This window comes from Arvicanthis niloticus, chromosome 11 (genome assembly GCF_011762505.2).
Source record: "Arvicanthis niloticus isolate mArvNil1 chromosome 11, mArvNil1.pat.X, whole genome shotgun sequence".
Taxonomy (NCBI): Eukaryota; Metazoa; Chordata; class Mammalia; order Rodentia; family Muridae; genus Arvicanthis; species Arvicanthis niloticus.
In genome coordinates this window covers 28,704,176-28,720,333 of record NC_047668.1, presented here as the reverse complement: position 1 = coordinate 28,720,333, position 16,158 = coordinate 28,704,176, and the positions used below count along the sequence as shown (strand labels likewise).

Below are 16,158 nucleotides of genomic sequence, written 5' to 3'. Positions count from 1 at the left end.
AGTGGAGAGGAAGGGAATAGGGACAGTTCCACATTTTCATCAGGAGTAGTACTCAGTCTGTGGTAACTTCAAAGCCACCTTGAGCTCTGCTTAAGTAACAGGGTCCAAGCTGTATAGGAAGGAGATGGATAGACATCCTTCTTCCTTTGAGAGCTCTTGATCCAGCCATTCTGTATTTGGGTAAAGGGTCTTTAATAACAAAATGCCACAGGACAGTTATGGCTTACACTTGAGACATATTTGTATCACAGAGCTGAAAGGAGAGATGTGCAAGAGCATGGCAAAGTGAACTTGTTGATTGTGAGCTTCCTTCTTTGGGTTTGGAGGCAGCAGACAATTTATTTTGTGCTCACATGTCTTTTCTGTGTGCTTGAATAAGGACAGGGGTAGGCAATCATAGCAATTGCCAGTATACTTCACCAGATGAGACGTAAGCTTGCTTTTCTACTTATTATTTATCCTCTTCCCGGACAGGACATTGAGAGTTCAATATCTTAAACACTCATCTGCATTTGTACACATATGCATAGGTATACACTCATGTTATACAAGCATCAAAAGCCACTTAGATGAAAATATGATAGGAAAAATCTCTCAACTCTACTCTTCCTTTTCTTAGATCAAAAGTATTTCAACTTGTCAAACTTGACAAAGACTAGATAGCACTGTAGGTCTTTGGCTCTCATATCTAAGACTTCTGTCTGCTTAGCATCTACATTTACTTAAGCAGCTATGCCTATTTATAGAAGCAAAGGTTAACACAGTTTTAAAGCTTTTTCTCTGAGCATAGAAAAATATGCCAGATTTGCCTGGAATAAAATTTCTGCTCTGACAAACATTGTGTGTTCCCTTAACACCTGAGCCTCATTGCTATTGCTTTGTCTCTGACAGCACTGAATGGAGAGAAAACGTGTATTAACTGGGTTAGTTAGGCCTTATCAAAGGAGCACAGAGTCACAGTAACAGATGACACAAACAAATGCCTTCGATAATATCTTATTTTATAACCACAGTGATGCAGAGGGAAAGGGCAACTGACCTTTCTACTTCTGTATTCTCATCTTGGGCTTTAGACTTTCTCACTTGTGAAAAATCATCATTCTAGATTCTTCAGATTCTCTTTCATTTTTCTAAGTCATTTTATTTATTTCTCCATACAGCTAGCCTCAAAGTGACACATATATTTGTATATATATATATATATACACAAATTTGTATATATTTGTATAGATATACATTCCCTACTATACTATATTATATATCTATATATAACATATATATTACATATTACATATATATTACATATATTTATACATATTACATATATATCATATGTATATATATATGTCTATGTGTATATGGACATTTGCACTCCATTTTAAAAGTATTTGTTAGAATTTAAAATGATGTCTTTAAATATTTCAATACCTATCTCAGAAAAAGATTTCAAAATAAATCAAAAGAATTCTGATCAAGTGTGAATTTTAAATATAACCTAATATAGTGATTAGCCACATGAGAAATTAGAAAAGAAAAAAAATATTATTGTAAGTATTTTGATTTTTATAACTTTGCTCAAATCCTTATTTATAAGCTGTGGAGAAGGCTTGTTCAGGAAAGTACTTGCAACACAAATGACGACCTGAGTTCAAGTCTCCAGTACCCATTTAGAACAACCAAGAGCAACAACAGCATGGTACCCTTGCAACGCGAATACTTTAGAGAAAGGAAGAACACAGATTTTTTTTTTATACAGCCCAATCACTGCTCCCCATTCTATGTCTCACAGAGTCAGAAACCCCAACTCCCATCCCCCTTCTCCTCTGAGTGTATTTTTGTCATCCAGGCTTATTAGGTCTCTTCAGGTTTAGGTGCATCTTCTCTCATTGAGGCCAGACAAACCAGCCATTTGGGAACAGATTCCACAGAAAGGCAGGAGTTTAGGGACAGCCCCTGCTCTTGTTGCTGGTGGACCCATATGGAGACAGAGCTGCAAAAGTATGTGCTGAGGTTCTCTGTCCAGGCTCTTTTTTGGGGAGGTTCATTCTCTGAGAGCTCCCAACAGTCCAAGTTAGTTGACTCTGTCGATATTTCTGTGGAGTGCCTATCTTCTTCAGAGTCCTCGATCCTCTCCCAACTCTTCCATAAGAGTCTCTGACCCCAGATGGTAACGGTCAACTAAGTACAGACACTGAGAGATTTAGTCTCAAACATAAGGTAGGGAAGTGTTTGAATAAGATATGTAACTCATGTGAGAAGATACAACACACACACACATAGGTATAGGCATACACACAAATAAGTATACAGATATGGATACTTACACACACATTTCCACACATATGCTGATACCTACTTACATACATATACACACATACATACGTACACAAACTTTTTTTGAGATTCTTATGTCTGAAACCCATGAATAGCAATTTAAATTCAACTTAAAATAAAAAAATAATAAAAACAAAAATAAAATGTACATATGTTCTTATGTTTTGCAGAGTATAAATTTAGAAGTGCAAGCTTTGCAATACAAGAAATGTAAAGGAATTTGTATGCTAATTCTGGGATAAAGGTGTTTTTCATGTTTCCTCATTTTATATTTTGATAGGTAAAATTAACAGCTGTGTAAGGCCATCAGGATCAAGGTTATAGGAGAGTGGACACTTTATTCACATCAACTGAACATATTTGTTACAGGAAGGAGCAGGAAGTAACAGACCCTACAAATCTCCTGCCTTTAATGAGTTTGAGGAGAATTGGGATAATTGAACAATGATTTGTTTTATTGGGAAAATTAAACAGAGACAGATACAGTTACTGACTTCAGGATTAGTTGGGCAACAGTGGAAAAATAAAGACTATCTCATTCATCTCTCTTATTTAGCCAGTGTGAAGATTTTAACTTTTCTTCATCGCACAAACTCGTTAGAAAGACGCCATTTCAGTTTACGATGTGGAGGAAAGACTATTTAAATTGCTACCATTAAAACAGACAGCAAGAAAGGGCACACTGTAATGAAATGATTGCTTTCAACATTAAATATTTAAGGATCATCTTTAGGGGAGAAATAACACCACATAAAGATTAACTTGAATTTACTTCTCAATTTTGTATTTAACCTGACCTATTGGTTTCATAATTTTTTGCTAAAATGTTTTTAATTTGTGCTCCAAGCTCTATTTTTGGCATATCAATATTCTTTGAATAATGATGTTTTTAACCAGTATACATTTATTGATTGAAAATCAATCAGATACCAGATTTTTGCTACCCTATCTAAAACAATAATCTCATGCTATCAGTGCACCAGCACAATACCTGGATTGTTTCTCTTCTTATCCTATTTCTCTAGAGTCCATATTTGTCTATGTGCTTGTGAAGTATTTATGACTAAATTACAATTCTACTAGGAAGAGATTTTGTCTTCTTGATCCATCTCAAAATGGATACCGATGAAGATAGTTCACACAGCCAGAGATCAGAAGCATATCCACTCAATTTGCATGGGGAGCACATGGAGACCAATAGTCAGTGAACTTCTGCTTAGCAAATAGGCATGACTCACTGCAACTCTTTTTTCAGAAGAAGAAAAAGAAATTGGAAGGCAAGACCATGTGAATTGGAACACTAGGTTTCAGAGTGTTCTACAAGAGGGTATAGGTTTCATAAAGCACATGAAATCAATTCTGTAAAAGGAAGCTGCAAAAAGAAGATTCTTTATATCCAACATGTTTTTTGTTTCTCTGAAACTGATTTATTGTTACTAGTTTACAGAATGTTCCATAACTGTATCTTTCCTTTCTTTTTTGTTGTTTGTTTGTTTGTTTTTCTTTTTCACCTCTTGTATGTTATTATTTACTATTCTTTTCTAGATACACTTAATGAAACGCTCACTTGTGAATGATGAGAGCTAGAGGGTGTTCTCTTCATATGCCCGGTCCTAACAATTTCTCCATATTTCATTCTAGATCACTCCTGTTCCTGGCACACACCCGCTTCTAGTTTTTGTCAACCCTAAAAGTGGTGGGAAGCAAGGAGAACGGTATGCTTTTAAAAGTCATATCCTTTTCCTTTATCAAAAAAGTGAAAAGCTAAACTATGTTCATGATGTAAACAACACTACTTCTCAACCTAGCTAACACCTATGTGTAACAAACTGATGGAAATCAGTTTTTATATTTGAAATTTTCATATAATGGCCTTTATATGCATTGTAATATTCAGAGTCTATGTATATACACTTTCTCTACTCTACCCATAACAGCTAATCTTTAACAAAGAGCTTGACATATGACATAGCTTCATAAACAATGTTGAATAAAAATTAGTTTTCTAAGTGGTCAACAGGTTGGCCTTAGTTGAATCAGAGTCATTACCAAGGAAAAGAATTATGTGCAACATATAGCCAAAATATATTAAGGCAACTTTCTGCCTACATTTTACTTCATGATACAGTGTTTCTTGGTGAAACACAGAATTTCTAACATCAAAAAAAATCAAGCTACATTGTCAGGAATCTCAGCGGTTATTCTAATTGATAATACTAAATTTTACTTTTGTACAAAATTAATAACTAAGTCATATTATGAAAATACATAAATATGAAAAGTAAACTATTGAACAGTGAGTTCTAGTACAGACTGGAGTCATAAAATCAGCTACACCTGCCTTAATGTTGCTGGAATATTGTTATTAATCTCATAGGTACAAAGGGAGAAAAGGAAACATTGTAACAGTAGATCATGATACACTATTTACAACTAATTGGAAAACTTTATATAGAGTTTTCAAAGTTAATTTTTCTTCTCTTATTTAACTTTCAAATTACTTTGATTAAATGAATCTCATTTTTCTTTTAATAAAATATTATAAGCTACTTTTCACAGCATATACTTATGGTTTATTCTGGCAATCTAACTTAATAACTGAAAACTTTAAATTTTTACAATATTTCCTCAGAGAGATCACTTGCCTTGCTCATGAAAACAGATATTAAATAATGATACTAAATTATTTTTATCAACAAGCTTCATGTGTTACATGTACCTTTGTAGTTAAATTTCTTTAGAAATAATAAAAGCAGGAAAATGGTAAATATTAATAGGTTGTCGTATGGTATTTTTAATGTTTTAATATATTGTTTAATGTATAATCAGGTGAAATATATTGATCTCCTCAAATGTTTATCATATCTTTGTGGTGAAAACTGAAAATTCTTTTTTTTTTTTTGTAGCTTAATTAATGGTACATTATCTCTTGTTACTTAACTAGGCAATATCATACCAGGACATTTTACTCCTATGTAATTTTTTCTTCATGCCTATCTGTCAACCTTCCCTCTCCTTAATTACTACACCATTTGGTAACTTATAATGTACTCTTGCCTTTAAGATCAGCTTGTTTAATTTCCACAAGTGTGATCTTGCTCTACGTACCATTTCTGCATAGCTCACTGCATTTAACATAATGATCTTTAGATCTATCCACGGGGTGACAAAATGACAGGCTTCTGTGCTGTTCATGGCTAAATGTCTCTTACAGCGAATCTTTACCACATGTACTTTACCTGCTCATAAGGTGGAAGACACGTTGGTTGCTTCTAGTTCTTAGCTGTTGTGAGCCATAGTGCTGTGGCTGTGCAGTTGCTTCTTTCACACATTATTTTAATAATTTAGATATGATCCATTAGTGGATCAAACAGTGGTTCAGTCCTTAAGATTTGGAAAGATGTCTCTACTCTTTTCCATAAGACACATACCAAATCTACAGCATGTCAGGGATCCATTTTCTCCACATCCTCATCAGTCTTTAGTTATTTTAATTATAGATGTTCTTACTAAGGTAATTTTATATCTCATTGTTGTTTTCCCTGATTTTTCTAAGGGTTTGCCACAATGATAGTTTTAGTTGTTGTATTATTTTGTTGTATTTTTCATAAATCCAATAGAACATTTGTAAGTCTTCTTTTGAGAATGTCTATTTAAGTATGATTTTTATTTTAATCAGAATTTTTTTCAGTTTTTAATTTCTTATTAATGCTAACATAAAACTCCTTACAAGTTGCATTTTTGCAAATATTTTCTCCTATTCCATGTATTATCTGTTTCCCTTTATATAGAAAATCTAGTCCACATTATCATGTTAATAAATGCAAAAGACTTAACGCCCTTAATGGTAAGAGGCTAAAGAAATTTAGAAGAAATGAACCTGTACATTATGCAATGTAATTTGTGAAAACTCAGTAGTATCTTAAGAAGCATGGGAAAGGTGACAGTATCCTCTCCAAAGTCAGAACTAAGACAAGGATGACTCTTAGATGTTGTTCTGGAAATCTATAAAGAACAATCATGCAAGAGAAATCAAAACAGGATATCCACATTAATGAAAGTAAATTCATGATATTTTAGACAACCATAGGATGCAACCAAAGATATGAGTATTTAAAACAGTCCCAGAAAAAAGGAAGAAAACAGGTCAACATCAAACATTGGTAATGTTGATACATGTCCATAGAGAATTATTTTAAACAAGAAAGCAAACCCAACTAATTATAGTGGTAAAAGCCTATGTTCCTGGCACTTAAGAGCATGAGGTTAGCCCAGGCTGCATAGTATGGGATGTTTTTGAAGTTAACCTAGGCTTTATAGTGATTGATCTTCTCAACAACCAACAATTTATCATAGCTAAAAAGTTAAGTAAGCAACTAAGCACTTTAAATACAAAAGATAAAATTTCTATGAAAATTTCTAAAACCTTGATTAAAGGTCTATACACAACATAAAATGGCTTCCCATATTCATTGGTTGGGGCAATCAATGCTTGTACAATGTATAAATTATCTAATTGTTTCTATAGACTCAATGTAATCCCAATAAAAATACCAAGTATATCCTTAATAAAATGGGAAAAATCCTAAAATTTATATTATCTCCTATCAAGAAAATAATAGAAAGAGAGAAAGACTCAAGTACAACAAATTATCCAAGGACAAAACCAAGAGGAATCATACAATCTTCTTACCTGGACATACATAACACAATGGAACAGAGTAAATAGTTTAGAAGTAAATTTCTTTCTGGAGAGCCAACTCTTTGAACAGAGGTGCAAGAATGTGCATTGCCAATGAAACAGCCTTTCCTATATGCCATCATGGGAAAATTCAGCATCCTGATGCAGAAGACTCAAACTAGCTTCTTCGCTCTCACCAGTAATAACCATTAACTCAAAGCAGATCAAAGTCTCAATCAGAAAATATGAAATTTCTAAAGGGAAACGTTTAAATATGCTAACATTAGTAAGGGATTTTTGACAAGACTCCTCAAACACAGGAAATAAAAACAAATATATGAATATCTTTTAAAAAATGCAAACTGTCCAGAAATAATTAGATAAAACTCAACTCCATTTTGAACAGTAAGAATAAAAACTTAATAGAAACAGTATATAATATGATTTTAAAGGATTTTAATTTTTCTCTATTCTTAATTTAAGATAATCTAAACCATTTAGAGTGACCCTTAGCTAAATACCATGTTCTCAATTGTTAAGTACGTAATTTATAAAAAGCAAGTCACATAAAACTACTCTGAAATCATAGGAATGTGGTGAGGACCAAGATACTTTGAGTGATCTTATGAATATATTTGTGAGTTTCTTATTTATAAAGTTGACCTTGACCATTAAAAGTCAAATTTAGGGAACTTGAGAGCTGCCTTGGTGATGCTAACGGAGAATATACCTACTACCAGAGTCTTAACTGGAAGCCAGTCTTACTTCTTACCTGGACATACATAACACAATGGAACAGAGTAAATAGTTTAGAAGTAAATTTCTTTCTGGAGAGCCAACTCTTTGAACAGAGGTGCAAGAATGTGCATTGCCAATGAAACAGCCTTTCCTATATGCCATCATGGAAATAAAATAAAGCTTTTGCCAGGCTTACTTCTCTCATTGTGGGCACAGTCTAAGTAGGAGAGAATGTAGTGGTTCGGGAAGAAAGGACATCCTCCTCATGAGCCAAATCAGCCGAGTTAGAGCTAGTAAGCAATAGGGATGCTTACTAGGAAGCATCTAGAAGATGCTTTGATCTGGAAGAAAGTTGTCTTCTGAACATGGTAAAGCTTTTCATTCATGAACTCACAGTAGCTTTGCTTATCTTTAGGAGACCTGACAAGATCAAGGCATCCAAAATTTCCACAGTGATGATGGAAGAACTCATGAGACCTACTCCTAACTAAGTAGATATTGTTAGCTGATAGCTGCTGTGCAGGGGCCATCATTCTTTTGAGGCTGTGATACTTGGTAGGTTGCACATAATTTGGTGGATTGTCCCATGGACATGCATAAAAATGTAGTTAAAATAGAGTTAGTGGGTCTGTTTCCACTAGGATAAGAGGACCTGATGGAGAAGGGTCATGCGCAGTCCAGAGATCATCTTATTGACCATGAGGGCTGATTCAGTTGATCTGGCAGATTAGGAGGGGGTCCTCTGCCCCCTTTACCATTCCAAGTTCATTTCTTCTGAGGCTGTGCTCACAGCGGAGAGGAAACCCTTACATGACCAACAACTGGTTTTTAGTTAAGTATACATATGACATAGCTAACTAAACTCCTCTGTTAGAAACTGCAGACAAGCTCTCCTGGTCACTTAAGTTTACTATTAATTGTCACTGGCAACATATAAATGACAAAGACAAATAAATAAACAGGTGTGAGAGTAAGCATGACTACGTTTCATTAAACACATGTGTAAAACCTTCAAACAATTTGTCAAGTAAAATAAAAAGAGATCTGGTCAGAATATGAATAGTTTCCTCTGAGTATTTTTTTTTCACAGTAGGATTCCATACTGCCATTTGCTATTTATTTATTTATTTATTTATTTATTTATTTATTTATTTATTGTTGCTTTTGCCTTTTTTCAACTTAGATATATTGGATAAATTGCAAAATGTCACAGGATTATATATGCACACAAAATTTCCTGTAACAACCAACAGGTGCTCCTAACTGGGCAAGTCCAAACTCCACCAGTACTGTTTACCACTAGGCTAAATAACATAAGGTTTAATGATGGGAGTGGGGTGTGTCAACACACATTTTGCAAAACCACATGAGGAATGCTAACATTGAAAGGTTTAAAATATAGTTGCTATGAAAGTTCCAAGGAGGAAATATCTGTGAAAATATGAAGTCTCAAAAAAAGCACTCTAGTATTGGGTGTGACATAAATAGACATTCCCCAGAGGAATGAAGTAGAAAGTGGATTCGTGAAAGGTCGTGTTGTCAGCCTGGAGCATCTCACCAAGGATGTAGTCTAAGAAGAAAGTTCAGAGATGAGCTGTATGTTCACAATGAAGATGGTTGTCTTTCTGTTCAGGGAATTGGAAAGAATACTGACAAAGTGTGACTCTAAAATCTTTCTTTAGACATTGTATAATATAGTAAATTAAGGTAAAAAGAATGGACGGTTTGCTGATTTAGGGATGAGGTAATAGATTAATTTCTTTCAGAAAGTAAAATATTTAAAATTGAACAATTGGAACAATTTAGAAATTTTGTAAGCTGAAAATGTTTATGTACAAATGTCTACTTTCTTTAATTAAACAAATGTACATATATATATCTACATATATATATGTACATATATATATATATAAGATATATATCTTAATTCACATATGGACTAATTCTTGTTTTTATTAATTATGTCTGATAACAACATTTATATCTGTAAAGGGAAGCATATACTCTATTAAGAGAAGATACTTAACAAGTTTATACTGAAATACATTTAAAATTTATTTAAATTATAATTTATTAAATAATGTTTGTGGAGGACTAACAGTTGCTGCATTATGTCAATGTAAGAATAATTTCTAACTTCCAAACTATTATCTTTGAAATGCCCACCTCCTTTTTTAAAAGTTCCATTAGTTCTTTGAGCCATTATAAATCTGATCTTAGTAAGGATGAATTCATAAAATATCTTTAAGTATACAAAACTGTATACTTATGACATTGGGGTGTGCAAATTTTTGAAATTATTTTTGTTTTTACTAAATTCTCTGCATTTCATATGTATCCCATTTATAGAATTTACAGAAAATTCCAGTATCTCCTAAATCCTCGTCAAGTTTACAGTCTTTCTGGAAATGGACCTATGCCAGGGTAAGTAAGCATGGGGTTTGCTTCATTATCATTGACTGCTTAATAGTTACTAATCAATTAGCAAATGTGAAGTGTTCAGAAAAGCTATGTAACTACTGCAGAGTTCAGTATGTGAAAAACTGACAACTGTATAAGAGGGGCAGATATACATGATGTTCTTCAAAACAGCTAGCAATGTACTTCAGGTTGGTGTTTGTTCTAAATAATGTAAGCACTACTAAAAATAAGAAACACATACTCACACACACACATTCACTGACATACATGCATACACAAACTCTCAAACATTCACACATACACAAACTCACATACACATATTCACTGACACATACACTCCCTCACACACACTCACACATATAATCACCAACAAACTCACACACTCAGAGTCACACACATACTCACACACACACATACACACACACAGCAGAACTATAAGGAAAGCAACTAAGTCTTGTTAGAACTGCTGTATTTTACTTGTTTAAAATTAAGTATAGATTTGTTGCAGACTGAAAAAAGAAAGTAGTTAACAAAGATTAGAAATCATAATATAATTTTCTCATTTATTATCTGCAGAATCTAATGAATACCACTCTCTTATAACCTAGTTTGTTATTAATAGGTAAGGCATAGAGAAATAAAATTATATTTTCAACATAAAACATGTACTTTTGATTTCATAAATATAGACTGAACTTAATTATCATTAATTTAGCCTCATTAAGTTATTAATGTCATCCTCTTGCAGTGACCTCTTTTCTCTCTAGCAGCATGGGAGTAAACATTAGACTACATAAAGCAGAGAGAGGCTGAATAAGCTTTTGTGACCCCTGTTAGATCAGAAGAAGGCAAAATAGAGATCAAAATAAGTCCTGTTGGTTGTTTCCCAAGAACTGGGAACTAAGTACTCAAATAGTTTGTTCCCTTAAAAATGAATAAAATTTATACTATGAAAATATATGCAAAACCATGTTTGTGGTCACCCTTGGTGGTAAGCTTCCTCTAAGATTTATATTACATTGTGTTATTTCCTGTCTCCTGTTAATAAAGCAGCAATAGACATGCGTGTGCAAGTTTCCCTGTGGTGGAATATGGAGTTCTTGGGTTATATGCTCAGGACTGGAATGCAGGCACACACACATACATAGTTAAACAGTTGTATGGATAATTATACATAGCTATGATATACATATATAAATATCTGTATGACTATTCATGTAACTATATATACAAAATGACCTATAGACTATATTAAATATTATATATTCTATACATATTATTTTATATATTGAATAATGATATATATTAATATATTATATAACATATAATAATAACATATAATAACCTATATGTAATATATAATAACTATATATGATCAGATGACCTTTTCTTATGTAGATTAACCTTTTCTCTGCTTACATACAACATGGATTCTTTTCTTTTTTCAATTAAATTTTTTCATCTTAATGTTTATTTAAATGTATCATCTCATAAATATTATTACACTTGTTAAGAATTGTTCAAATTTATGTTTTCTGATTTCAGTTTATAGTTTTTATTGTTTCTATGTACACATTTATTTTAATAACTAATTCTGTGCTGTATCCTAAATATTATATAACTTGTAGGAAATTCTTACTTCTAAGATTGGGTCATTAAAATATTCTTCCTTTACTGCTTATACAATGTAAAAATTGTCATGCCATATTAATTATGCATAACTATGTCTTCATGATGACAATTTTATAACTGTATGTCACATACATTGATAACATCAACCTTGCTCACCTTCACACTATTTGTCTCCCATTGGCCACTTTCTCTCTGTTTTTATATACTCTTAATTTTGATATCTGATCTTTTCCAAAACCTGTCTTGTTCTTTACATAGAGGTTAACTAGAAAATAGATGAAAAAGAAATTGAACATATCTCTTTTTTTAGATATAAATCAAATAGATTCTTCAAAATGTTTTCATTAGTTTACTGCTTCACCAGGATATTTGGAGTTAAAATATTCATAACCATGTCCACACGATGTCCCAGATGTAAGCCTGAACTTACATTGGAAACTGTCCATCGGCTTTATCCCAAGGGAAGCTCTGATTGAGCTGTGCTGTCACCGTCTCTATCTCTGTTTCATAGCTATCTTGAGTCTCCTTGAACCCCTGCTTCTAGCTATGCTGTCCTTGGTAATAAGTCAGTCCCTTTGTAGATTTCTTCTTTTAGCACATTGTTCACTCCAATCTACAGAATATCTCCATTAATCGAACATCCTTTGTGATTTATGAATTTCACCTGAATCACATTTCTTTTCTGTTTAGTTCCCAGTGCAATGAGAGATTTTCACCATATACATATGAGTGTGTGTAGCATCTCCTTCCAAGAATTTTTTCTCTAGTACTGATTATCATTTTCGAGGCATGTGATGTTTAAGTGTTTTACACAATTGACCCCTTTCCTGATGGTGAATATAATTAACTGGATAGAAGATTACTAACAGATGTGTTAGCTGCTTTCAAAAAATGGTTTACATGATGAATGCACCTTGCTAGTCTTTATAGAATAATGTTATTTTCTCCTATGTAATTAAAATAAACATTTATGACACTTCTTACATACTCTCTAATTGCTACATTTGTGTCAACCAAATATATCTCATTTTTTTTGTATACTTGTAAAGTAGCTTTTTAAAATTTAAACTACTAAAAAGCATAAGTAGTTTATTGTAAGATAACCATTAAAATTTTAATTTAAATGTATTTAAGAAATTGAAATAAAATATAAAATTCTTAAAATAGCGAAATTATATAATATTCATTATAAGTATTGATACTCTTTTAAAATATAACAACAGTCAGTCTATACCCTCACATTATCACATATAAGACATGCGTCTGTAAGTGAAACCTTGAGACATTTTCCTAATAACAACTTGGAATTTATATAACAGATCCCACATATTTTGTTGTTTTCTTAATTTAAAATATCATCTTATGTAACAAACTTTCTAACATATTTTCATTTAAATAAAACCTCTCTTTAATCAGAGATTATGACTCTTACATATGTCTCTTGTTATAGAATCATGTCAGAGGTGATTCTGTCTTATCACAAAATGTCATACCACAAAGTGTGTATTAAATTCAACTCAACTACAACTGTCCAGGAAATAAAATAATCTGTTATTCCCCAATGTAAATGTGATGTATTTACCCCACTTTTTTCACACAAATAACTGTAAAGTACAATGCAGGGGGTGTTGTAGCTCTTTTACAATTAAACACACAGGCATATCTAGCTTTGGCTTGGATGCTGGAGGAAATCTACTTCATTTCCAAACTTTTAGGTCCAACTTAAATATTTATAAAACAATAAAGGTAAGAAGTATTGAATAGACTGCTGTAATGAAGTGCACAAGATAATTCGCCTTATACATGACTTGCCTCATTTGAAGTCTTTCAGTTGTTATGTGAATAAGGACACACAAAAAATTGAAAACACTGAACTTTTATTATTTAGACAATTAAAGTCATGTATAAGGCAAATAAGCAGTTAGTCATGAATTAATCAGAATAAGGGTGAGTTTATCAGGTTGTATGAAACATTTGAGCATACAAGTGCACAAAAAATTCATTTTCTGATCATGTAGTCAACATTCCAGCATTTGTAGATTTTCACTCAATTAATCTGAGGATCTTTATTTACCCTTCTTTCTTTGTAATGTATTATTTATTCCTGAACCATAAACCCTAAGTCTTATATAATAACCTGCTAATCATTTTACCTCATAGTTCCTCTTTTTGCCAACTAATTACCATTTACACAAACTTCAACACTCAATTCTGATATGTCCTCTTATAGTAAGACATTTTTCATCTCTACGAAATGTACCTTAGCTATTTAAAAAAAAAAAAACCTCCATTATTTGTAACATTTTTCTGCCTTCAGTAAACCCAATAAAATATTTAAAGACAAGAATTGTGTCTTTCCAGCATAAAGTTATAATCAAGAAATGTATGTTAAATATGTGATTGGGTGCAGATGTTACAATTTTTAGGGTCATTTCCTAAGCAAAATAGATTTCTTATATATTTGTAAACCAATGATGCTTAAATACCCTTTAGTACCTTCAAGTACTGGAGTTTCTATAGTACAGTCATAGACTTGTATAGGTTCAGCACTAAACATAGTATTGAAAAACCATAATAAGTTTGATTAACTTTCTTTCAGGAAATTTATACACAGGGTCAATTGATTTATTGACCCTGGAGAAGTAAGTTCATATTTTTGTCTATGAAAGTCTAAATTTATTTCCTTTCAAAATATGATAGCTACAGAATAAAGCCTTGACATATTTATTAACCATAAAAATTTTAGTAGGAAACTATGAATTTGTGCAGATCTACCAAAATAACCTGAATGGATTAATCTCTCTTTTCTTATTGATGAGGATTAGAAATTCTGAACTTAGAAAACAATTATGTATTTATGGTTTTTAATTGGAAAATTAATATAAATTCTTCTAAGGTAACTTATTGAAAGATCTGGAAAAAATTTTTGTGTATCTTTTAGAAATCTTATTTTTTTTGCTTTGGCAATATATATATATATATATATATATATATATATTTATATTTATATTTATATAGTAACTACTACTAAAGAACATGCACTTGGGCAAATTACCAAAGCAAAGATTGTCTTTCTTAATCTGAGTATGCCTTAAACCCAATTTAACCAAAGCATGTCTCTGCTTGAAAAATGAGTGATCCCTTGAGTAGTTCTGTTCTCTAGGAGCCCCTGCAATATCCCAGAGCCTCCATCACCAGAGACAGGCAGTTGGATTATATCCTGGAAGCAAATGGAGAATACTGGTGACTGAGCAAACATTTGTGAAAATACCAAGCTACCAATTCCTCTCTAGCCTCACAGGTAGACTCCTTGTCAGCAAACTAAAGACTCAAGGCCTTTGCTAATTCTACTATGACTGACAATCAGGATTTTCTATGAGAAGGATTACACCCTTCCTCTTTGCTTTGATGTTTAGCTGTTTTCAGCCTATAGAAAAAAAAAACACCTTTTAGGGTTGCCAAAGACTCTGTCCTCCTCCATCCAAAATAAAAAGGCCAAGCTTCTGAACTTTTAGAAATGGAGAAATGAAGAGAGGAAGATCTACCCATTCAGATACACATACATTAAACGACTAAAATATCACAGATGTCCTGTGTGCCTCAATTTCCTTGAATCTTACTCTTACAGAATTCTGTTTATGTGAATTGCCATTTTATTCTCTGAAAGCAAAACAAAGCAAAACAAATCCTAACTCATTACAAATTTGAATGCAGCGCAGTCCAAACAATCATCTAGATTTTTTTATTTTATGTCAATTACTCAGTCCTTAATATACACTTATATTTATAACTATTTAAGCTGTCTTTTGAAAGTGACTATTGTTAGGCTAGGGGCATGGCTCAGTAGGTAAAGTCCTTGTGGTACAAATTAGAGAGCTTGAGTTCAGATTGCCTATGCAAGGGGACATGGATCAAGGAAGGGATGCCTGGAGCTCACTGACAAAGTCTAAATTTATTTCCTTTCAAAATATGATAGCTACAGAATAAAGCCTTGACATATTTATTAATATATATGAAATCAGTGAAATAGAATTTAGAGTGAAGATCACAAATATCAAGAAATAACTCCCATGGGCCTGGAATAAAGTCTCAGCTATTGTATACTGAGTGATGCTTTTTCAGAGAACCTGAGCTTATTCTCAGCAATTTCAAGGGATACACAACCGTCTAGTGCCTGTGGAAGCCAGAACTGCAATTATAGACGGTTGTTGCTTGAAAATTTAATAATAATTAAATAATTATTATAATAACAATAAAAATTAAATAATGACAAAACTTCTATTTGAACATTTTGTTTTTTAAAAATATGCCAAAATAACCTAAATAAACCCAGGTAAAAGCAAGATCATTTC

The 16,158-nt window shown here is 32.5% G+C and overlaps 1 protein-coding gene across 5 annotated transcripts in view; it reads left to right on the top strand.

Moving 5' to 3' along the window:
- Positions 1-16,158, top strand: part of Dgkb (diacylglycerol kinase beta) — a 625,059-nt gene that overhangs the window by 249,530 nt on the left and 359,371 nt on the right. For all 5 annotated transcript variants that reach the window (XM_076941963.1, XM_076941961.1, XM_034514239.2 and 2 more), the window contains 2 exons: positions 3,976-4,049; positions 10,103-10,177. In XM_076941963.1, coding sequence (XP_076798078.1) covers positions 3,976-4,049; positions 10,103-10,177 — 149 coding nt within the window. The remainder of the gene's footprint in view (positions 1-3,975; positions 4,050-10,102; positions 10,178-16,158) is intronic.